The sequence below is a fragment of the Halichoerus grypus genome, chromosome 13 (genome assembly GCF_964656455.1).
Source record: "Halichoerus grypus chromosome 13, mHalGry1.hap1.1, whole genome shotgun sequence".
In the NCBI taxonomy this organism is placed as follows: domain Eukaryota; kingdom Metazoa; phylum Chordata; class Mammalia; order Carnivora; family Phocidae; genus Halichoerus; species Halichoerus grypus.
This window is the reverse complement of record NC_135724.1, coordinates 155,453-179,817: the sequence shown is the minus strand read 5'-3', so window position 1 is coordinate 179,817 and position 24,365 is coordinate 155,453. Positions and strand designations below refer to the sequence as shown.

Genomic DNA, 24,365 nt, shown 5'->3' with positions numbered 1-24,365 from the left:
TTGATCTTCAAAGGGAATGTGTTGAATTGTTATTCTAGCAAAAGATGACCCTACCTTAATCCCCTGGATTGTTGGAGTAATTACCAAATGGGGATTCATATATGATGTGATAGGGCTTTTCTGATTTGTGAATTTAATATATGCAGTTTTAACAAAAGTTTAAAAATTAAGGTCACAGTCACATACTCTGGTAAGGTGTGATCTCAATTTTTTCCTTTCTTTTTTTTTTTTTTTTTAAAGATTTTATTTATTTATTTGAGACAGAGAGAATGAGAGAGAGAGAGAGAGCACATGAGAGGGGGGAGGGTCAGAGGGAGAAGCAGGCTCCCTGCCGAGCAGGGAGCCGGATGCGGGACTCGATCCAGGGACTCCAGGATCATGACCTGAGCCGAAGGCAGTCGCTTAACCAACTGAGCCACCCAGGCGCCCCAATTTTTTCCTTTCTTATAACTTGAGAATATATGGCTGGCATCTATAGTAAAGAAAGAGAAATTGTTAAGTAAGGCTTGGTGTGTATCTTTAAAGCCACTGGTAATTCTATGTATGTTTTATTCATAACTGTAAAAGTAAGGACCATGTCTACTTTGAATTGTTTTTAAACTTGTGAACAATTAAATTGACAGTATTGGCTTGGGAAGGTTTCAGTTTCTTAATTTTCAAATCTCAGACTTTCATCCAGATTGATTTTATTTATAAAAGGGTGGTCTAATACTAAAAGACTAATAATTACCAGGATCCTCATTAATGGCCAGGTTTGATTTTTGCCCTCAAGTAGACAAATACTAATTTCTGAAGGACTCCAGGAAATTCAGTGTTCAGACATTGCCACCTCAGAGAGCTCTTCCTCTGAAATGCTGCCTTCTCTATTCTCTGTTGTCTTACCTGCTCTGTTATGCTTCAAAGCTCTCATAGTACCTGATATTATTTATTATCTGTCCCCCCTCACTTGAATGTAAGAAGACAAGGACCTCTTTGTTTTGTTAATTACCTGTGATTAGGATTGTAGTCTGGCACATAGATGTTTAATATATATATATTTAACAAGTAAGTTTTGAATGAATGAACAAAAGTAAAAACCCAAGCAGAGCAATATTTTCAATAACAGACTGTGACTGAGAGTCCATTTGCAAATAAAAGGATGGGGGAGGTACCAGAGTGGAAGCTCTTGGGTAGATACTTCTGCTCAGGAATAGTCTTAAAGTAAAAGAACCTCAGAGTTCTTTGCATCTCTGTTTATAAGTCATATTTGATGCATGAGGAAGAAAGCAAGGTAATTATTTGGAGATAAGATTGAGCAGGTAGATAGTAGACATGGTCCATTAGTAACAGATAACTCTTGTGAAGTTCCTGGACCCAATTCCGATACAACACCAGGTGTTCTGGTTTCCCACATGTGGGAGTTCTCTGAAGTGGGGAATCAAATTCTTATGGAGGCTTCATTACATAGTCAAGGTTGACTAAGTCATTCACTGATTCAACCTCCAGCCCCTTTCACCGCCCCAGAAGTTGGGGTAGGCCTGAAGGTCCCAACCCTCTAATCACATGATTGGTCCTCCTGGGAACTAACTGCATCCCTGGGTAGGGTCTACAAGTCACCTTCATTAATAACAAGACATCCATTGCACCTTTATGGTTTTGAACCATTTTCAGGAACTGTGTGAATGAAGCCCAAATTTATCTGAGAAATACATATTTGGTCATCTGAATGATGTTATAAATAATTTCTTATAACTTTCTTGTAAATCATTTTATTGCAGTAAGTACATGTATTTAAGTAATATTTGTAGAGAATATATAAATAAACTAAGAACACAAGTGTATGTAGATAGACACAGGATATTTCAAATGATAATATATGGGAACCCCCTACAGTGGTACCTGGCATGTGGTAGATGCTCAAAAAATGAACCCTGAAGGTATAGTACTATCCTTCAGTAGACAGACTGAGAATGTTCTTGGATCACTGGGGGGATAAAGAGATGACTTTTATTTTAATCTTGGCTCTTAGCTAATTATGTGCCCTTGGGCAAATCAGTTAATCTTTGGGCCTGTGTCCTTATTGCAGTGAAGGAATGTAGAGAATAGGATACTGGGATACTCTCCCCTATTAGAGAGATGACAGTTTAGCAGGAGCTGAGAGACAAACTTAACGATAATAGTGAGAAACAGGCAGAAAGATCACTTCTAGCTGGGGAGGCTAGAATAGCCTTTACGGAGATGAGATTTGAACTGTTTTTTGTTTGTTTTTGAAGAATGGGTAGGATTACCCAGTGGAAAGAATTAGAAAGGATATTCCAGAAACATGGAATTTAAAACCACAACCCAGTTGATTAACCCCCATCAAACTAGGCTGAGTGAATTCAGGAACACATTACCCTTTAACCATATCAAACAGTCATTCTCATTTTACCATGTTTGCTTTAACATTTGTTCACTTTTGTGTGTGTGTGTGTGTGTGTAATCAAGTGTCTGTTTTCTAAGAATAAGGATATGTCTCTTACATTACCACAGGATGGTTATCAGCTGAAGTAAGCTGGTATTTTTATCTTGTCTGATCATTTATAGCACTCCTCCCTGTCTGTGATGGACCCAGTCTAGGATCAGGCATGGCCTTCAGTTGTCATTTCTCTTTCGTCTCCTTGAATGTGAATTCACTTTTTCAATGGAATTCTGTTCCAAAATTGGTTTTGTTTTATTCTTAGATAAAACATTAGTAATAACTAAAATTTTTCATCCTGGTATCCTTTGTTTTTGACATTGTATAGAACAATATTCCTCAGTAACTTCTGCTTCCTTAGTCAGCCTAAGAATGTGTTTACTCATCTGAATTTGTTCAAGACTTGTTTACTTTCTTGACTGTGCTGACACAGATACGTACATATTTCTCAAGGGAAAATTGAGAGATTTGAATGGCTTACAACTGTTTAGTTAGATTAACTATTGGGCTAAATGTTACTAACTCTTTTGGGGGGAAAATTTTGTTTTTTTTAAATCTGGAATTCTGTATTTTATAAAATTGTTTAAAATTCAAGGAATGTGAAGTTCAGTTTAGAAAAATTAGGAAATATACGCAGAAACATAGATACAAGAAGACTCATTTGTAAGCCATTACCCAAAATATCCACTGTTAACATTGTTGTATGTCTTTCTAGATTTTTTTAAGTGGGAGATCAAACTAAGATACTGTACTAGCTTTGTTTTGTCTTTTCACTGAATCTCATATTAATAATTCTTTCCCATGTCAGATGCATTTATTCTTAATCCCCCATAGTACTTAGAATTTCTTGGTTTCAAGCAACGGAAACCAACACTAGACCAACTTAAGCTAAAGGAAATTTACTGGAAGACTGAGGCTTCCAGAGTCTGCACTGGTCTGAGACTGAAGGAGCTGAGGGAACACCTGTCCGTGGTTCTTTCCACTTCCTTACCTAGCATTTCAAATTTCAGTGAGGTGTCACTCTGCCTTCTCTGATTTCCAAAGTGTCTGGGACTCTATTTGTCCCAAGAGTTAAGACCTCAAATTTTAGGCTGTACAGCTCTTGTTGAAAGCCTGTCTGAGAAAAATGAACTTTAGGGAAGATAGACTCTTCCAAGAACCTTATCTTCTTTTCTAAAAGTAGATCTAAACCCCGCTACTCATTAGAGTCTCTTGATTTTTTTGAAAGTTAACATTTGATCACTTAAAGTAGGGGCTGGCTATGTAATTTACAGGGCACTGTGCACAATGAAAATGTGGACCTGAGCTGGCCCACAGGCCTGTTGTCCCAACCCACAGCATGTGGGCAACTCCCACGGAATAACATCCTCTGTGCTAGGGTGCTCGTGGTACCTGGATCCAGGCAGGGTTTGAGGTCCCCACCTTGACCCCTTCTCTCCCTGAGTCTGTGCTATGCTTCCACTGGAGGTGATGATGGAATGTGGACTCTCTGACAGCTTGGTTACTGCCCCAAGTGGTAGAGGAGAGAGGGAGTGGTTGCAGGATGAAGGCAGAGAGAGGGAGGTTGGGGTGAATGGGAGACAGAGAGCAGGGACAGAATCTTTCCCAGGAAAACTGGAAGTTGGACCATGTGTGAGCTGAAGCTCCAAGCTCCTGACGTGTGTCCCATTGTCCTATCAGACTTTACTTTTATAAAATACAAATTCAAAATTTAAATTATCATTATTATTATTTTTTAAAGATTTTATTTGACAGAGAGAGAGCCAGAGAGCACAAGCAGAGGGAATGGCAGAGGGAGAGGGATAAGCAGGCTCTGCACCGAGCAGGGAGCCCGACGCGGGGCTCGATCCCAGGTCCCTGGGATCATGACCCGAGCCGAAGGCAGACGCTTAACCATTTTGAGCCACCCAAATTTAAAATTAAAATTATTAACAATTTCAAGATGGTGACAACAGAGCGTTAAACCCCAGCACTGGCCTTTCTGAGCACAGGGCCCTATGTAGCTTCACTAGTCCTGTGACTTCTCCTTCCTGGAGAAGCCCTCACTGGTATTTTCTAAGACCTTCTCAGACTTTTTTTTTTTTTTTTAAGATTTTATTTATTTACCTGAGAGAGACAGTGTGTGTGGATGCGCGTGCAGGAGAGAGCCCGTGCAAGAGAGAGCACCAGGGAGCCAGGGAGGGGTGGAGGAAGAAGGATAAGCAGACTCCCTGCTAAGCAGGGACACTGGCTGGGGGCCCGAACCCACAACCTGGGGATCGTGACCTTAGCCAAAGACAGCCAAAGGCAGATGCTTAACTGACTGAGCCACCCAGGCACCCCCAGATTTTTAAAAATATTTAATAATTTAGTTTATTTAACCTCATATATTAAAAATATTTCAGTATGCAATCAGTATAAAGTAATGAAATATTTTGCCCTCTTTTTTCTCTTAAATCTTCCAAGCATATTTAAAGATATTTTTTATTATGATAAAATATATATAATAAAGAATTTGTCATCTTTCCCATTTTTAAGTACACAATTCATTAGCATTAATAATGTTCACACTGTTTTACAACTGTCTGCACTATGTACAGTTGACCCCTGAACTTCATGGGGGGTTAGGGGCACTGACCCCACCTTCCTCTGCACAGTCAAATCCGGGTATAACTTTTGACTCCCCCCAAACTTAGCTGCTCATAGTCCACTGTTGCCCAGAATCCTTACTGACAGCATCACCAGTCAACCAGTGTATGTTATATGTATTATATACTGTGTTCTTACAGTAAAATAAGCTAGAGAAAAGAAAATGTTAAGAAATCGTAAGAGAAAATACATTTACAATACTATATATTCATTAAGGAAAAAAATCTGTGTATAAGTGGACCTGTGCAGTTCAAACCTGTGTTTAAGGGCCCACTGTGTTTCCAAAATTTTCATCACCTCTAAACATGAAACAGTAACTCCCATCTTTTTACTCCAGCCCCTGGTAACCTATAATCTACCCTAGCTCGATTTGCCTACTGTAGATGTTTCATGTAAGTGGAATTTTTTTGTGTCTGGCTTATTTCACTTATGTTAATGTTTTCAGGCTTCATCTGTGTTGTAGCATGTATCAAAATGTAATTCCTTTTTGTGGCTAAATCATATCCATTGTATGAATACACCACATTTTGTTGAGCAGTTCATCCCTTGTTAGACATTTGGGTTGATCCCATGTTTTGGCTATTGTGAAGGATGCTGCAGTGAACTTTGGCTGACAAGTATCTATTTGAGCCTGTTTTCAATTTTTTGGGTATATACCTAGGAGTAGAATTGCTAGGTCATATAATTTTATGTTTAGCTTTTTGAGGAACTACCAGCCTGTTTCCACAGTGGCTTCACCCTTCTCCACTCTGGCCAGGAGTGTGTGAGGGGCCCACTTTGTCAACGTCCCTGCCAACACTTGCTATTTTTTTAAAAATATTTTATTTATTTATTTGATAGAGATAGCGAGAGCAGGAACACAAGCAGAGGGGAGCGGGAGAGGGAGAAGGCAGGCTTCCTGCCCAGCAGGGAACTCGATGTGGGGCTCAATCCCAGGACCCTGGGATCTCGACCCAAACCGAAGGCAGATGCTTAACAACTAAGCCACCCAGGCACCCAACACTTGCTACTTTCTGTTTTTTTTCCCCTTCCTCTTTTTCTCCCCTACTCCCTTGCCATCTTAGTGGCTAATGATGTTGAGCATCTTTCATGTGTTTTTTTGGCTATTTGTGTACCCTCCTCAGAGATTTCTGTTTAAATCCTTTACCCAGTTTTTAATTGGATTATTTGTCTTTCTGTTGTTGAATTGCAGTTCTTTATTCTGGATGGTTAAACTCTCATTGGATATGATTTGCAGATATTTTCTCCCATTCTGTAGGTTTCTTTTGACTTTCTTGATAGTATCTTTCAATGCAAAAAGATTTTAAATTTTGAAAAAGTCCAGTTTACCTATTTTTGTTATTGTTGTTTCTGGTGCTTTTTATGTCATATCTGAGAATCCATTGCCAAATCCAGTCATGAAGATTCTTTTGTATGTTTTCTTCTAAGAGGTTTATGGTTGTATTTCTTTTTGTTTAAATCATTGATCCATTTTTTTTTTAAAGATTTTATATTTGAGAGAGAGAATGAGCAAGTGAGAGAGAGAGAGAGAGAAGGAGCAGGGGGAGGGGCAGAGGGAGAGGGAGAAGCAGACTCCCTGCAGAGCAGGGGGAACCCGACATGGGGCTCAGTCTTGGGACCCCGAGATCATGACCTGAGCTGAAGGCAGACGCTTAACCGACTGAGCCACCCAGGCGCCCCTCATTGATCCATTTTGAATTAATTTTTGAATGTGGTGTGAAGTAGAAGTCCAACTTTGTTCTTTTGCCTGTAGAAATTCATTGTCCCAGCACCATTTATTGAAGATACTGTTTTTCCGTCATTGAATGGACTTGGCATCCTTGTCAAAAATCAGTTGGCCATGGATGCTTGGGTTTATTTCTGGGCTTTCAGTTCTATTCAATTGGTCTGTATATCCTTATGCTGGTACTACGCTTTTTTTTTTTTAAGATTTTATTTTTAAGTAATTTCTATACCCAGCCTGGGCTTGAACCTATAGCCCCAAGATCAAGAGTCACATGCTCCACTGAAAGAGTCAACCAGGTGCCCCTACACTGATCATTACTGTACCTTTGTAGTAAGTTTTGAAATCGGGAGGTGTGAGCCTTCCAACTTTGTTCTTTTTTTTTTTTTCCTTTCAGTATTGTTTTGGCTGTTTGGGACCCCTTGCAATTCCGTATGAATTTGAGGATTCGGTTTTCCATTTCTGCAAAAGAGAATTGGAATTTTGATAGGGATTGTGTTGTAGGTCACTTTGGATAGTATTGATATCTTAACAATATCCCTTCCCATGAATAGAATGTCTTTCTGTTTATTTAGGTCTTATTCTTGCTTCTTCACTGTTTCAAGTTTATTTCTTTGCTATTCTGTTCAGAGTGGCCATTTCTGCAGGTGACCGTACACTTAACTTCTGTGCATCAAGTCATAGATTGGATTGAGACATTTAAACCAGTGCTTACAAATTGTCATGTCCTGAGCCCAGCCCCTATAGCAAGCAATCTTTAGAGGCCTATGTATGTATGAAGAGATATTCAAAAATTTATTAACCTGTTTCTACATCTTATCTATAAAAATATATTGAAATATGTTTAGTATATTCTATTTATTTCCTAATAATTGTTTTTTTCTTTCTTACTAGCTCCTTTTTTTTTTTTAAAGATTTTATTTATTTATTTGAGAGAGAGAGAATGAGAGCGAGCACATGAGAGGGGGGAGGGTCAGAGGGAGAAGCAGACTCCCTGCCAAGCAGGGAGCCTGATGCGGGATTCGATCTGGGGACTCCAGGATCATGACCTGAGCCGAAGGCAGTCGCTTAACCAACTGAGCCACCCAGGCGCCCTTTTTTTGGGGGGGGGGTGGCTGCATCTGGCATTGGAGAACACTGCTTCCCCTAAACCCCCTTCCCTTATCTCCTGGGACAAAACATTGCTGTTTCTTTCTTCCTTTTCCAGTATTTTCTTATGAAAAATTAAAACCTACAGAAATGTTGAAAGGGTTACACAGTGAAAACCCATCTACCTACACCTAAATTCTATGAAATTATCATTTATATATGTGTGTATGCATGTTTATATAGTCACCTGTAAAACAATTACATGTATGTATATATAAACAATTATATATATTAAACAATTATGTGTTTGTATTTAGCCCATCATTCTATCTTCTTTTTTGATGCATTTCAAAGAAAGTTGCAGCAACAGTACATTTTACCCTTGCATTCTTTCAGCATACATGTCACTAGAGTTTAGTGTTTGTTAGTTTTTTGGGCAGGGTGGGGAGAAGGAATTTATATGCTGTGAAATGCACTTAAGTTTCTCCATGGGGCGCCTGGGTGGCTCAGTCGTTAGGCGTCTGCCTTCGGCTCGGGTCCTGATCCCAGGGTCCTGGGATCGAGCCCCGCATCGGGCTCCCTGCTCGGCGGGAGGCCTGCTTCTCCCTCTCCCGCTCCCCCTGCTTGTGTTCCCTCTCTCGCTGTGTCTCTCTCTGTCAAATAAATAAAAAAAAAGAAAAAAAAAAGAAATGCACTTAAGTTTCTCCAAATGATGATTTTTTTGACGTGCATATTCTCCTGTAATACAAGTCTCCCATCAAGATTAGGACAGTTCTATCACTCCAGAAAATTTTCCTCAAGCCCTGTTTCGGTCAGTCGTTGTCCCCACCCCACTGGCTACCAGTGTTCTGAAATTTTATACTATAGATTAGATTTGCCTGTTCTACAGTTTTATGTAAATGAAATTATATGTGCTCCTGTGCAGGATTTTTCCATATGGTTGCAGTATTCCATTACGTGGATGGATTAGTTTATTGGTCTTTTCTCCTGATGGTGGACACCCAGGCTGTTCTCAGTTTTTAGTCATTATGAATAAGTTTCTCCTTATAAAAGTATTTTTGTGAACATCTGTTTAGTTTTATAGGAAATGGCTATTATGTGATTCTACATTCCTGTCAGTACTGTGTGAGGGTTTCAGTTGTACCCTTACCATTTGGTGGTATTGGTTTTTTAAAAAATTTTGAAATAAAGGGGCGCCTGGGTGGCTTAGTCGGTTAAGCAGCTGCCTTCAGCTTAGGTCATGATCTCAGGGTCCTGGGATGGAGCCCCATGGCGGGCTCTCTGCTCAGTGGGGGTCTGCATCTCCGTCTCCCTGCCACTCTGCCTACTTGTGCTCTCTCTCTCTCTCTGTCAAATAAATAAATACAATCTTTAAAAAATTTTTTTGAAATAAAGCTGTATTACACTAGCAGTAAGAATGTTTATTATATTACCATACAGTGTGATTGTTAGCTGTATGTTCTCTGTAGATCCTTTTTCAGGTTGAGGAAGTTCCTTATTCCTACCTTGGTGAGAGCAAAAATTATGACTAGATGTTGAATTTTGTTAAAGTGATTTTTCTGTATCAAGATAATTTTCTTTTTTAAGTCTAATATGGTGAACAACGTGGTTTGATTTTCTTTTTTAAAAAATAAACTCTTAAACCAAACTATCTCTGGGAGAAATTCTACTTGGTTCTTTTATATATATGTTGGATTGATTTGCAGAATGTTTGTTAAGGATTTTTGCACCTATATTCATGAGTGATATGGTCTGTAGTTTCAATTTTTTGTAGTATCTTTGTCTAGTTTTGGTGTCAGGGTAATTCTGGCCTCATGGGATGAACTGGGAATTGTTTCTTCCTCTTTATTTTCTGGAAGTTTGTGAATTGATAATGTTTCTTCTGTAAATGTTTAGTAGAATTCCTAACAAAGCCATCTAGAGTTGGAGTTTTCTTTTTTTTTTTTTTTTTAAAGATTTTATTTATTTATTTGACAGAGACAGAGCGAGAGAGGGAACACAAGCAGGGGGAGTGGGAGAGGGAGAAGCAGGCTCCCCGCTGAGCAGGGAGCCCGATGCGGGGCTCGATCCCAGGACCCTGGGATCATGACCTGAGCCGAAGGCAGACGCTTAACGACTGAGCCACCCAGGCGCCCTTTAGAGTTGGAGTTTTCTTTGTGGAAAGGTTTTGTTTTTGTTTTTGTTTTTATTTTATTTTATTTTTTATATAGAGAGAGCATGAGCATGACCGGGGTAGGGGGAGTGGGGGGGAGGCAGAGAGAGAGGGAGAGAGAGAATCTCAAGCAGACTTCCCGTTGAGCGTGGAGCCCCATGTGGGGCTTGATCTCATGACCCTGAGATCATGACCTAAGCCAAAATAAAGAGCCGGATACTTAACTGAGCCACCCAGGTGCCCCACTTTGTGGGAAGACTAACAATGAATTCAGTTTCTTGACTAGATATCAGGCTATCATGTTATCTAATTTTTTTTGAGTGAGCTTTGGTAGTTTGTCTTCTTCTGAGGAATTTACTCATTTCAACTTGAGTTGTAATATTTATTGGCATAAAGGTCATATTATTTCCTTATCTGTAGGAGCTGTAGTGATCTTATTTTTTAGGTCTTTGTTTTCTCAGTACTTAGTGCTGTAAATTTCCCTTTATGCATTGCTTTAGAAGCATCCCACAAACTTGATTTTACTGTTTCCACTTTCATTCAGTTTTGAAATAATGTCTAATTTCGCTCCTGATTTCTTCTTTGATCCATGGATTAGAAGTATGTTGTTTAATTTCTAGGATTAGGGGATTTTCTATATACCTTGTGTTACAGATTTCTGTTTAATTTTGCTTTAGTTGGAGACCATACTTCATAATTATTTTAGTCCTTTTAAATTTATTGAGACTTATTTTATGGCTCCGCATAAGCTCTGTCTTGGTAAATGTTTCATGTTTATTTGCTGTTATTGGGTAGAGAGGTCTGTCAGTGTTAGGTCAGGTTGGTTGATTGTGTTCGGTCCTTTCTATCCTTCCTGACTTTTGTGTGAGTGTTCTACCACTCACTGAGAGAAGAGGGTGTGTTGACGTCCCCAACTATAAATTTGGATTTATTTCTCTTTTCAGTTCAGTTTTTGCTTCATGTACTTTCTCTTTCTAAAGTGCATACACGTTTGGATTGCTTTGTTCTGCTAATGAATTGACCCTGTTACCATTATGAAGTGACTTCCTATCCATGTTAATATTCTTTTTTCCCCCTGAAATCTACTTTGTGTGGTGGTAATGTAATTCCTCCAGCTTTCTTTTGATTAATAGCATGACACAGCTCTTTCTTTTTACCTTTCACCTGTCTATATCTTTATATTTAAAGTGAGATTTTTGTAGATAGCATGTAATTGGATCTTGTTTTTGTTTGCCCAGTCTGATAGCCTGTGCCTCTTAATTTAAGTATTTAGACCAGGAGTAGGCAAACTGTGGTTTGTGGGACAAACCTGGCTTGCTGTCTGTTTTGTCGATAAACTTCCTTGGAATGTAGCCATGCTTGTTAGTGTTTATGGATGCTTTTGTGCCTGATGGCAGCACTGAGTTGTGTGAGAGCCTGAATGGCTGGCAGAGCCCTAAATATTTATTATCTGGCCTTTAGTTCAGGAAAGGTTTCCAGGGGCGCCTGGGTGGCTCAGTCGTTAAGCGTCTGCCTTCGGCTCAGGTCATGATCCCAGGGTCCTGGGATCGAGCCCCGCATCGGGCTCCCTGCTTGCCGGGTAGCCTGCTTCTCCCTCTCCCACTCCCCCCTGCTTGTGTTCCCTCTGTGTCTCTCTCTGTCAAATAAATAAATAAAAATCTTAATAAAAAAAAGAAAGGTTTCCAGCCCCTGTTATTTAATATTAATTAATGGTTATTGATATGGTTGAGTTTGAATCTCCTGTCTTGCTGTTTGTTTTTACTTGACTTTTCTGGGTTTTTTTTATTCTTTCTCTGCTTTCTTTTGGATTGAATATTTTTCATGATTCCGTTTCATTTCCATTATTGGCTTATTAGCTATATGTATTTGTTTACCTTTCTAATATACTCCTTCACATGTAAGAACCTTACAAGGGTCGCCTGGCTGGCTCAGTTGGTGGAGCGTGCGACTCTTGAACTTGGGATTATGAGTTTGGGCCCAATGTGGGGTGTAGAGATTACTTAAAAAATAAATAAAAATTAAAAAAAAAAAAGAACCTTACAATACTAGGCTTGTTTCCCATTCCAGCTTTTGTGTTGTTACCATATATTTTACTTCTATATATATTATAAACCTCAGAATACGTTATTTCCAATTTAAATCCTTATAATAGGGGCGCCTGGGTGGCTCAGTCATTAAGCATCTGCCTTCAGCTCAGGGTGCTGGGATTGAGCCCCGCATCGGGCTCCCTGTTCCTCAGGAAGCCTGCTTCTCCCTCTCCCACTACCCCTGCTTGTGTTCCTTCTCTCACTGTGTCTCTCTCTGTCAAATAAATAAATAAAATTTTTAAAAAATAAATAAATAAACCCTTATAATAATTTGTACTTTTCTCTAGTTCTGAGTTGAGTTGTTAAGCAGTGTATCAGCATAGGTATATTTGAAGGCAATTGTTACATCATTATCTGGCTTAACTAATTCTTCTTTATATTACAAATCTTTAATTATTATAAAATGGCAATATAAACTGTGAAAGTTAGAAAATACAGGTAGTCATTTCTTTAGAGAATAAAATTTAAAATGCCACGTTCCTGCCATTCAGAGGTTACCACTATTAACATCTTGTTGTTCAGCTTCTTCTTTCGTGTGTTTATGTGTGAGTAGTCTTCACCACAGTGAGCTCATATTTATCATGCTTTTTTATTACTTTTTCAGTTACTTTAATCTTTCTCTGTCATTAAATGTGTCTTTCTTAACACCCAGTCCATATTCAGATCTCTCCAATTTCCCCCAAATATGTTTTACACTTGGTTTGTTTAACACAGGATTGTGAACCCCATTGCATCTGGTTGCTCAGTTCTCAGTGTCCAACACCCTCCACCCTCTTCTCACCCCCTTTCTGTTGTGTTAGCCACACCCTTGTCCACACCGCCCTCCGCAGGGCTGACTCTGGGTGTCCTTGGTCAGGCACACACTGGGAGCTTCCACTTCATACTCTCCCTCGCACATCCTCCAGGTGCTCACCACTGATGGAAGACGGCGTTCACTCATGCAGCTTTGATCTTTTAAAAATTATTGGTGGGAAATGTCAGCTGTTTATTTCTTATAAAACTATAATTTTTAACTATAATTTAAAACTTTAATTTTAAATGGATTATTTCAGCCTTTTCCTCCTTTCTCGTGCTTCACGGGTGCTCTGCCACAGTCTGTTCATGGACTGTGTTTTCATTTCACTTTCCCACGTAGATTTCTTAGGTGCTAAATAATCCCTTCAGGTTATTAAATATTTCTTTATCTTCTGAAATTGCTTAATGATCTCTCTTTTTCTCCCTTTTTAAAAGGACCTTAAAGGCTTTGATCCAGGAGAGAAGTACTTTTTTAACACATCATGGGGAGATATTTCTCTCTGGGAACCTTCTGGAAAGAAAGTGGTATGTATTTTTGTATTTGATTTTTATATTTCCTCAGAAGTTGGGGGTAAGTGTCACTTCAGTTCTGAGGAACATCACATGTTATTGGGATTGCTGATCAATAAGGAAGGGGGAGGCGGGAAAAAAAAAACAAAATTAAATGCTTTATAGTATAGAATCATTGTTACTTTGAGAGTTTTCTGTATATAAAGTTGATAATGTGATGTAGTGAAACTACTGTTTGTCCTTGATCATAAGATGCCACTCATGTAAGAAGGGCCTTGGATTTATAACTATTCTGAGTAAAAAGAATTGCCATGTCATTATGTATGATGAAGGTTCATCCTGGTTTCAGAAGCTTCATTAAAAATGTGGATCTTTGATGGGGCGCTTGGGTGGCTCAGTTGGTTAAGCCTCTGCTTTTGGCTCAGGTCATGATCTCCAGGTCCTAGGATCAAGCCCCATGTCAGGCTCCTGCTCAGTGGGAAGTCTGCTTCTCCCTCTGCCCCTCCCCCTGCTCCTGTGCATTCTCTCTCTCTCCCTCTCAAATAAATAAAATCTTTAAAAAAAAAAAAATGAATCTTTGAGATGAGGAACACAATTTATAATAATTGGAGACCTCAAGCCTAAGCAGATTGAAGCTAAATTCTCCTTATTAAAGTGTTTTCTTCTGGAAAACCTTTCCTACCACCCAGCCATCCATAACACTGGCACCTTCATCAGTGTCAAGCTCAGCATGTCCCAGATTTGATTTAACCGTCCCAGTCTCCACCACTCCACCACTCTCACCTCTCCCCTCCATTTGTCCAAGTCACGTTGGCCTTGGGACTTTTGGCTTTAAAAAAGTTTTCCTATTACTAGTCAATCATTGTTCTGTCACAGTTTTCTTTAAAAACATTTCTCTTGCCAACAGTCCTCCTGTGTTCCGCTTCTCTGCTTTTGGGTTGTGTCCCACCTGTTGGTCTCCTGCCACAAGATGCCTTGAAACCACTTTGATTTGGTTATTCTCCTGCTTGAAACGGCACATGGCTGTTCAAATATACCTTGCTTTGAAGACCTTGACTTCATGAATCTTACGCCTCACTGTTTTTCTCTTCTGAATTCTCAGAAGATCCTATAAAGTAACATGCAGTATAATATATAATTATAAGCTTTTCATCAAGAAACACTTTTTGAGTACCTGCTACAAAGTAGGTAAAGCTTTTTGAGTCCCTGATACAAATAGGTACAAGTTAGGTATTTTTTTCTTAAGATGTTTGTTTTTGTTGGGGTGAATAGGGCCTAGGCATAAAGTGTTAACCGTATGAAATAGTAGAGATTGAATTTGTTGATTAGATACTATATTCAGAAAAACCACCACTGCCCAGTGTGGTAGAGACTGTGCTGTCTGCTAGATGGCTGCCTGAGTCCTCTTTGTTCCTACGGTGGCAGGAATGTGCACTCAGGCCGGAATGTGTGGCTCATGCTACAGTGAGGTTCTCAGGGGCTCAGAGAAAAGAGATTTGTTAGATGTTTGGGTTTTGGGGACAGAGACCTGCTGAGGTTCTACTAGGTGATGGAACTCAGTGTGGGACCTGAGGAAGCAGCCTCAGACTGACTGGCAGGGGGTTGGTGCATGTCCAGGGTGAGGGTTGCTGCCAGCACCCAGTCCTCCTCACTCTACTGTTCTGCATCTGGCCTTGGTCATTTTTCTTCCTCTGTTGCCAGTAGGGCCCAGGTCTCACACTTGCCTTGCTCCCGAGTGATCACTCATCCTGGAACTTTCACAGGGGGCTTTTATAGGAATATAGGCTTTCATTTCTCTTGGGTAAATGCCTAGGCTTGAAATTGCTGGATTGTATATGGTAAATAAGTACATATTTCTCTTTATAACAAACTGCCAGACTGTTTTGCAAAGTGGCTTTACCATTTTCCTCAGTAATGTAGGAGGTCTAGTTACTCTGCATCTAAGCTAGACTTGATTCTGCTGGGTTATGGTGCTTATGGATTTATCCACTTATTTTCCATTTTAATAGGCGTGTAGTGGCACCTTCCCTGGCTTTAATTTGCATTTCCTTGGTGACTAAAGATGTTGAGTATCTTTTCATATGTTTATTTGGCATCTGGAGGCCCTCTTTGGTAAAGTGTTCATATCTTTTGCCCATTTGCTAAAAATTGTGTTATTTTTTCGTATTGAGACTTGAACATGCCTACAACATGTATTCTGGATACAAGTCCTTTATTAGGTATGACATTTGCAAATATTGTCTCCTAGCCGGTGGCTTGTCTTTTTATTTTTTAAACAGTGTCTTTCACAGAGCAGAAGCTTTCTTGCTTTGATGAATTTCAGTTTATCAATATTTTCCTTTATGGATCTTGTTTATGTTTTCGTATTTAAGAAATCTTTCCCTAACCCAAAGATCTATTCATCACTAACAGTAACATGCAGCTGTTAGTAATTTCTGTTGGCTCTTTCATTGAGTGTAATTTTCACTGACTGGTTTTTTACTATAGTATTTCTTTGAGTATAAAACACACCATTTAGAAAAACTTATCATTGGGATGCCTGGCTGGCTCAGTTGGTAGAGCATGCTACTCTTCATTTTGGGGTTGTAAATTGGAGCCTCACATTGGGTGTAGAGATTACTTAAATAATAAATAAATAAATGTAAAAAAATGTATAATTCAAGTATAATTGACATACAATGATAGTTTCAGATGCACAACTGTGATTTAGTAACTACATTTCTCAGTGCTCACCATGGTAAGTGTAATCACCATCTGTTACCGTACATTACTACAAAATTATTGCCTATGTTCCTAGATACACCATTTTTTTTTTTTTAAAGATTTTATTTATTTATTTGAGAGAGAGAGAATGAGAGACAGAGAGCATGAGAGGGAGGAGGGTCAGAGGGAGAAGCAGACCCCCTGCTGAGCGGGAGCCCGATGCGGGACTCGATCCTGGGACTCCAGGATCATGACCTGAGCCGAAGGCAGTCGCTTAACCAACTGAGCCACCTAGGCGCCCCTAGATACACCATTTTTTAATGAACCTCTAATAAAACTAAAGCAATACTTCATTTAAGCTGTGTTGTACCATTGAAGTATTAGTTGTAAGGTATATTCAGATATCTGAGATAGTAAAATATGGGGGGGGAGGTCTTTTACAGTCAGTGAAATATGGGTTATTGTTTTTTTAGTTTGTGGTCTAGGGTCAGCCATTGCCGTAGGTTTATTCTAGATCCTATCAGAAATGCCAGAAGCTGGGATTTTGCTAATTGCTGAGAAGATAATTCCATGTTGTTGAACATGTTTGGGTGATTTCTCTGACTTGTGGCAAGAGGGAAACCTGTGTGAATAGGAGTGAGAAAACTCCTGAATATGTGTGTGTGTGTGGGGGGGGACTTGAGAGCACAGGCTTAGGAAGGACGGGGTGACCCACTGTGATAGCAAGAAGCAGTGTCGCAGAGAGGTCTCTCCCACCGCCGATGGCGGGACCTCGGGTGAAGCGTTTAGTCGGCCCGGGTCTTCTCTTCTTCCTCCATGAAGCCAGGGCCAAGCGTTCTGTGGTTCACCAGCTCTAGGGTCTGGAGACTTATGAGACCAAAGACTTCGTGACTCTCAAACCTTCACAAACCAGCAAATTTTTGGATGTTTAACATCGCATTTCTCAGCCAGCCAGCTCTTGTACAGATGCCTGTCCATGTGCCCCAAGCTTGTTGAATTCCCTCATGTTTGCCTAGAGAGGAATTCTGCGTTGTTGTCTGTGTTCTGGCCTGGAGCTCCCTCAGGATTGTTGGAGTGCCTTAGGTCCAGCCCTCTTTCCTTCCTGGTTGTCACATAGTTTACTGGACACTTGCATGGGGTAAGCACTGTCCATGTGGCTCTTACCTTCTCTAGGAATGAGGGAAATAAAAGTAATGACGGGTTTAACAATTTGCATGTTAGGTTATTTGCAGATAAATTCTAGAGGTTTTAGAGTTTGGAGTAAAAACAACATTGGAACTATGGGAAGTGGGATGAGAAGGGGAGAGATGAATTTTCTCTTGCAGAGAATTGAGTGAATTTCTTCTGCTGGCGTAATGAGATTGTGGCTTAGGAGATGGCTTGGAAGGGGTCAGCGAGCGAGGCGCTGTGGGCCAGGTCCTGTGTGTACGGTCTGCAGCTGGGAATAGCTGCTTCATTTTCAGATGTTTGAGAAGAAAGCAGTGAATACTGTTTTGTGACATGAAAATTCTATGAAATTGAATTAGTGTCTGTAGTTGTATTGGCACAAAGCCTTGCGCAGAGATTTGCATATTGTCTGTGGGTGCTTGTGTGTTACAGTGGAAGCTCCAGGTAGTTGGCGTGGGGGCAGTATTTACGGGGAGGCCCTTTAAGAAAAAGCTTTCCCTGGTTAGGGGAAACACTGTTCTGTGAGGGGTGGTGGTAGTACATTATCCAGCACATTAATGAGGAAGCATCAGGTTCTTGTGGACTATAGAGGGTGTGGCGTCTGATCTTTGTACTAAAGTACGCTTGACTTTCTTTTCTTTTAACAGAGATATCGAACAAAGCCATACTGTTGTAGCCTCTGTAAATACTCTACAAAAGTGCTTACTTCATTCAAAAATCATTTACATCGTTACCATGAAGATGAAATTGATCAGGAGCTGGTGATCCCTTGCCCAAACTGTGTATTTTCTTCTCAACCCAAAATTGTGGGAAGGCACTTCAGAATGTTCCATGCACCTGTTCGGAAAGTCCAGAACTACACAGTGAATATTTTAGGTGAAACTAAATCTTCGAGGAGTGATGTAATAAGCTTTACATGTTTAAAATGTAACTTTTCAAACACTTTGTACTACAGCATGAAGAAGCATGTGCTGGTAGCCCATTTTCACTACTTAATTAACTCCTACTTTGGCCTGCGAACTGAGGAAATGGGTGAGCAACCGAAAACCGAGGCTGGCCTTCCCACTGAGAAGATGCCGCCGGCCGACAGGTATTACTGTAAAAAATGCAATGCCAATGCCAGCAGCCAGGACGCCCTCATGTATCATATTTTGACGTCAGACATACACAGGGATTTGGAGAATAAACTTAGGTCCGTGATTTCAGAACATATTAAGAAGCCTGGGCTTCTGAAGCAAATGCACATTGCCCCAAAGCCAGTGGCACCTTTGGCTGTACCCCCGAACAGCAGCGCCCCCGGCCTCGCGGCCACACCCCCTTGTTTTCGTCTTGCCTTGCCCCAGAACAGCCAGAGCCAGGCCCTGGTCCCGCCAGCAACCGTGGCCTCGGGCACTTCTGGGAGCCTCACCCGTTCTCCGCCCGCCGTGGCGCAGTCCCACGTGACTCTGGTCTCCAGTCCTCTGCCGCCCTCCGCTCCCCAGCCAGTCTTTCTTTCTCACGGAGTCCCACTTACCCAGTCAGCAAACCCTCCTGTGTTGCCCTTGAGTCAGCCAGTTGGACCTATAAATAAACCTGTGGGAACTGGCGTCCTCCCCATGAACCAGACCATCCGCCCCGGGGCTTTACCCCTCAGCCAGCCTGTGGGGCCTGGCGTCCTTCCTGTCAGTCCATCTGTCACCCCCGGGGTTCTTCAGGCTGTCTCACCAGGGGTGATTTCTGTGAGTCGGACGGTCCCGTCAGGGGTCCTTCCTGCAGGCCAGATGACCCCTGCTGGGGTTATCCCTTCGGGACAGACAGCCACTTCTGGGGTTCTTCCTGCTGGCCAGGTGGTCCAGTCAGGGGTTCTCCCCATTGGCCAGACGGCCCCGTCAGGGGTTCTCCCTGCGGGGCTGACGGTCCCGCCACGGGTTCTCCCTCCTGGCCAGACGGTCCCACTGAGAGTGCTGCCTGCCGGCCAGGTGGTCCCACCTGGGCTCCTTTCCCCAACCCAGACAGTCTCGTCAGGCGTTCTGCCTGTGAACCAGGGTATCAGTTCTGGTGTTCTTCAGCTTAGTCAGCCTGTCATGTCCGGGGTGCTCCCTGTGGGCCAGCCAGTGAGACCTGGGGTTCTACAACTTAACCAGTCTGTGAGCACCAGCATTCTGCCTGCAAATCAGCCAGTGAGACCTGGCGCTTCTCAGAACACCACGTTCCTCACATCAGGCTCTATTCTCAGACAGCTCATTCCTACAGGGAAACAGGTGAATGGGATTCCCACATACACACTTGCCCCCGTGTCTGTCACTCTGCCTGTGCCTCCAGGAGGCGTTGCTACTGTCCCCCCGCCCCAGATGCCCATCCAGCTGCTGCAGTCGGGCACAGCTGCCCAGGTGGCCAGCTCCATGGCCAGCATGCCGTCTCCTCCAGTGGTGGTAAACGCCACTCAGAGTATGTTTGTTCAGGCCTCTCCATCCGCGGCAGAAGCGAACCAGGCGCTCAAACAGGCGAAGCAGTGGAAAACCTGTCCAGTTTGCAACGAGCTCTTCCCTTCCAACGTCTACCAGGTTCACATGGAAGTGGCTCACAAGCACAGTGAAGCCGGGTCTGCTGAGAAACCGGAGCCTGAGAAGCTGGCCGCATGTGCACCATTCTTAAAGTGGATGCGAGAGAAGACAGTTCGGTGTCTCTCCTGTAGATGCTTGGTGTCCGAGGAGGAGCTGATCCATCACTTGCTCATGCACGGCCTGGGGTGCGTGTTCTGTCCGTGCACTTTCCATGACATCAGAGGTCTTTCAGAGCACAGTAGGACTGTGCACCGAGGGAAGAAGAAACTACCTGTGGATTACAGTAACAAAGGCTTTCAGTTGGATCTCGATGCTAACGGCAACCTGATGTTTCCCCATCTTGATTTCATTACCATATTGCCAAAGGAAGAGCTTGGGGAGCGGGAGGTCTACTTGGCAATCCTGGCTGGGATACACTCCAAGTCACTCGTGCCCGTGTACATTAAGGTGAGGCCGCAGATAGAGGGTGCCTCCGGGAGCCCCAGCAAACAAGCACTGACTTGCCCCTTTTGCTTTGGCACCTTTGTGACGACTGAGGCGTATGAGTTGCATTTGAAGGAGAGGCACCACATCACACCAACTGTCCACACAATTCTGAAATCTCCTGCGTTCAAGTGCATCCACTGCTGTGGGGTCTACACTGGCAACATGACCCTGGCAGCCATTGCCATCCACCTGCTGCGCTGCAGAAGTGCCCCAAAGGACAGCAGCTCCGACCTCCAGATCCAGCCAAACTTGATCGAGAACAGCGAAGTGCTCTTAGTGAACGGGGAGGTGATCCACGACTCCAGTTTTTCTGTGAAGAGAAAGCTGCCCGATGGCCACTTGGGGGCAGAAGACCAGAGGGACGTGGAGGAGCGACCTCTCGTCGTCAGCAGCGATGCAGCCCCGGCTCCCGAAAAGGTGGCGAGTGTGGTGCCTTTGAAAAGACAAAGGAATGAAATCAGGACAGAGGGGTCGCTTGTTAATGATGATGCTCTTCAGATTTTAGCATTAAACCCTAAAAAATATGAAGACCGTTCTTATGAAGAAAAAAAGCAATTTCTTAGAGATTATTTCCACAAGAGACCATATCCTAGTAAAAAGGAAATAGAACTTCTTTCATCCCTCTTGTGGGTGTGGAAAATCGACGTGGCTTCATTTTTTGGAAAAAGAAGATATATTTGCATGAAAGCAATAAAAAATCATAAGCCTTCGGTACTTTTAGGCTTTGATATGTCTGAACTTAAAAATGTTAAACACAGGTTGAACTTTGAGTATGAGCCACAAAACTTGTAAAAAAACAAATTAGGAAATCTAAAGTACTAGATAATTAGTGGTTTTTTTCAATTGAGATTTAAAAAAATGTTATTTTCTTCACTGTATGTTGAACTAATCAATTTCAGTGGTCTTTATGCTGCTCTTTAGATTTATTTCAGGTGCTCAGAAAGACTTCTATATAAAAGAAGCGAATAGTTCTTTCAAGTTTATTGTTTCCTGCAGTTTGATTTTGTGACAAGTATTTTAGTTCTTCCCTGTCATGTAAATTAAATCCTTGGATCTTTCATGCACGTCTTGTTTCCCAGTAGTGTCAGTACGGTAGGATGGAAACTGAAATCTGTATGTTTGTGTTTTCGTTTAAGGAAATTTCAGCTTGTTTCAGAATACTTGATTAACTGCATTGAGCTCCCTCAGTTAGCTTCACGTGCGGCAGCAAATGGTAAGCGTCAGTGCTGAGAGGAGTGAGGACACACCCCGCTGACGTGTGTGGTTCCCTGAGGACGCACTGCATTAACTTAGGCTGGTTTCTTCTTCGCAAGGTACTTGCTTACTAGATTATGATTTTGATTTACATTTCTTCAAGTTTGTCCTAGCAGCTGTTGTCTTATTATAAATTCTAGAAAACCAAATGTTTTCCTTTGTTAAAATTACACTGAATCTGAAGCCCGCTATTTAGCTCATAAGAGTTATTTTACAAATACAGCAATTTGGTAGGTGCAGAAATACTTCTCAGTGTAGACTTCTCCCCTTTTTGATACGGTTGTAAGTCATTTCTCCATTCAAAAGTAAGACAATAAATTTTTAGTGCCTTTAGAATAAATGCTGAACACACACACAAACTCCTAACCTAGCTGTTGATAAACCAGTGAAAGGGAAGGACCATGTTACTCAGGAATACAGTTTTTACCCCTGAGTGTGGATACTAACTGAAATGTAGACATAGGTTTTCAGGGGACAAAGTGAAATGAGTAGAGCAAGAACCATCTCCATGTTGGTGTATTAAACCTTTGACAGTTTCCTAGAGGTGAACATGTTTGTTCTGGTGAAATGGGCCCAGTTGTCTGGGTTAATGGGATGCTGTATTGCTAAAGAACTCCACTGTATTCCTGTCCTTTGTACAGTTAAACCTCTGGGGTCCCCCCCCCCACACAGAATAACTCAAAGCACCAGAACCAGCAATGGAGACCAGTCACTTTAGACCTTAAGTCATATTCCTGGTGACATATGGCAGAGGCACCTGTCCAGCACACTCAGAGGATGTGACAGTCTCTGGGAAATAAGATGATGTTACCGTATGGATTTTAAAACATAGAATACTTGCATGTAATTGCTATAATGTGCATTTTTGAGGCAGTTGTGAAACTGGTCTGTGATTGTTGGTGTGCTCTGTTTAAATCCAAAAAGAGCTTGTTGAAGTTTATTTTTTTTTTTAACCTATTGTTTCAGAGTGTCTATTTTGAATTAAAATTTGTTATACCACTGCAAACAGAACTGTTTAATTCTTTTAACAGGTACGTCACTGTGACTCAAGAATAATCTAAATGTGGAAATAGATACCACGCTTGTTTGCTAAAAAACATTACTTGTCACTGTGAGAGTTGGCATAACCCAAAAGAGCTAATGAGTTACCACTGTCCCCACAAGAGATGTGGCTAGAGATTCTTGACGTGTCTGTAATGCTGGCCTCCAGATGGTCAAAGCGGATGTTGGGGAGCCACGACCTTGCCTGTATCGAGGCTGCGCTGGGTAGTGTCATTGTGGTGGAGGCCAGGCTTGGAGGTGCCAGTGGGCAGTTTGCTGTGTTGCGGGGGCTGGAGGGGCGGTTAACCCACCGTTCTTTAGTCCTGTGAATCAGGGCTTCTGTTGGCATTTGGGGGGGTACCTGTCCATTGCAGTATTAGAGCAGCACCCCTGGCCTCCACCTGCTCCAAGTCAGTGGTGCTGCTGCTCCCCCCTGGCCCCCATTATAACAGCCAGAAATGTCCGCTGTTCCTGGGGGGCAGAATCCGCCCTGACGAGAACCACCGTGACAGAGGAATTCTGATTTCTAATTGTGTTGTTGCTGTTGCTCAGCCTTTGATGCCGAGTCTCTGTGTTGTGCTGGTTGCTGGTTAACGATTTCCTTTGATCCCTGTTTCCCCCCCGCCTTCCCCCACATCAGCGTGCTGCTTCCAGAGGGGGACTCCGTCTTCCAGTCAGACCCTGGTTGGGAGGCCTGTCTGTCCACTTGCCTTAATCATGGGATGGCAGTTTCTCATGCAGCTGAGGGATCTGGACACGTCGTCTTGGGTCTCAGCCTCACTTGAAGGCTCATGAACATTTTTAAAAAGCCACAGGTGAATGACCTAGAAAGGGCAGAGGCGTGAACTGGAACCCAGCAGAAGGCCGGAGAATGGCGCCATGGCGTCTCCCAAGGCTGCCAGTGCAAAAGGCGGGGTGGGGGCCACAGAGTTGTGGGGAGGAGGTGCCTTCAGCTTCTGCTGTAACATGGGCCACAGGGCAAACATGTGGATGGCAAGCAGCACCATGATGGAAGCTTGCAGGGCTGGGTCAGACAGGCCAGGCCGACAAGCAGAGGTGGCCGTGTTCGAGGACAGTGCTGGATACAGTAGCGGCATTGGTGCCATAGTTGAAGATGAGCTGGCCCCGTAGCACGGACACCGGCATAGTGTGGGTCAGCCCACCTGTCCGCCGACTCTTCCTTCACCTCCATCACGGAGGCCAAACAAATATTCTGTGAAGAAGCCAGGCTCGTCCCAAAAAGCCAATGGGAAACCAGAAGACCCTTGTGCACATACCACCAGATAACCACAAAAACAGAGACCCTGCACAGCTGCTCTATCTCCACACTGGACTCGTATTTCTGGGCATCGATGGTTTTCCAGAGCTCTTCTAGAATCGTCCACATAGTTACCAGGAAAGGGCTGTTGCTCATAAAAAACCATTTGCTACCTGGCCTCCTCCGTGTTGGGTGCACGTTATCCTTTCCTCAAATTCAGGTTAGTTTAATCTCCCTTGCAAAAGTCCACGTGGTGGTGGTTCCTTATAAGGTTTCGAGGTAAGAGCTCTGGAAGTGCTGTGCTGTAGTTGATACCTCCCCGACCTTCTCTTTCAAGGCTGCCGGTAGGTGCGCGCTCTCGGATGCGGCCGGCAAGTTCCCAGGCACATGCGGCCACCCGCCTGCTCTTGCGCCCTCGTCTGACAGCCCCTTCAATCTGGTGATTACTATGTGAGTCTAGATTTCTTAAGAGTTCACTAAACAAAGCAACAC

General features: G+C 42.4%; 1 protein-coding gene and 1 pseudogene across 7 annotated transcripts in view; one reads left to right on the top strand and one right to left on the bottom strand.

The window, feature by feature from the left end:
* ADNP2 (ADNP homeobox 2) overlaps window positions 1–22,585 on the top strand; it is a 31,473-nt gene extending 8,888 nt beyond the window's left edge. For all 7 annotated transcript variants that reach the window (XM_078060134.1, XM_078060136.1, XM_036067833.2 and 4 more), the window contains 2 exons: window positions 13,347–13,436; window positions 17,939–22,585. In XM_078060134.1, the coding sequence (XP_077916260.1) occupies window positions 13,347–13,436; window positions 17,939–21,112 (3,264 nt within the window). In that variant the 3' untranslated portion in view covers window positions 21,113–22,585. The remainder of the gene's footprint in view (window positions 1–13,346; window positions 13,437–17,938) is intronic.
* A 704-nt stretch (window positions 22,586–23,289) lies between these two features.
* LOC118520080 (phosphatidylinositol N-acetylglucosaminyltransferase subunit C-like) lies at window positions 23,290–24,039 on the bottom strand (annotated as a pseudogene).
* Window positions 24,040–24,365: the final 326 nt, after the last annotated feature.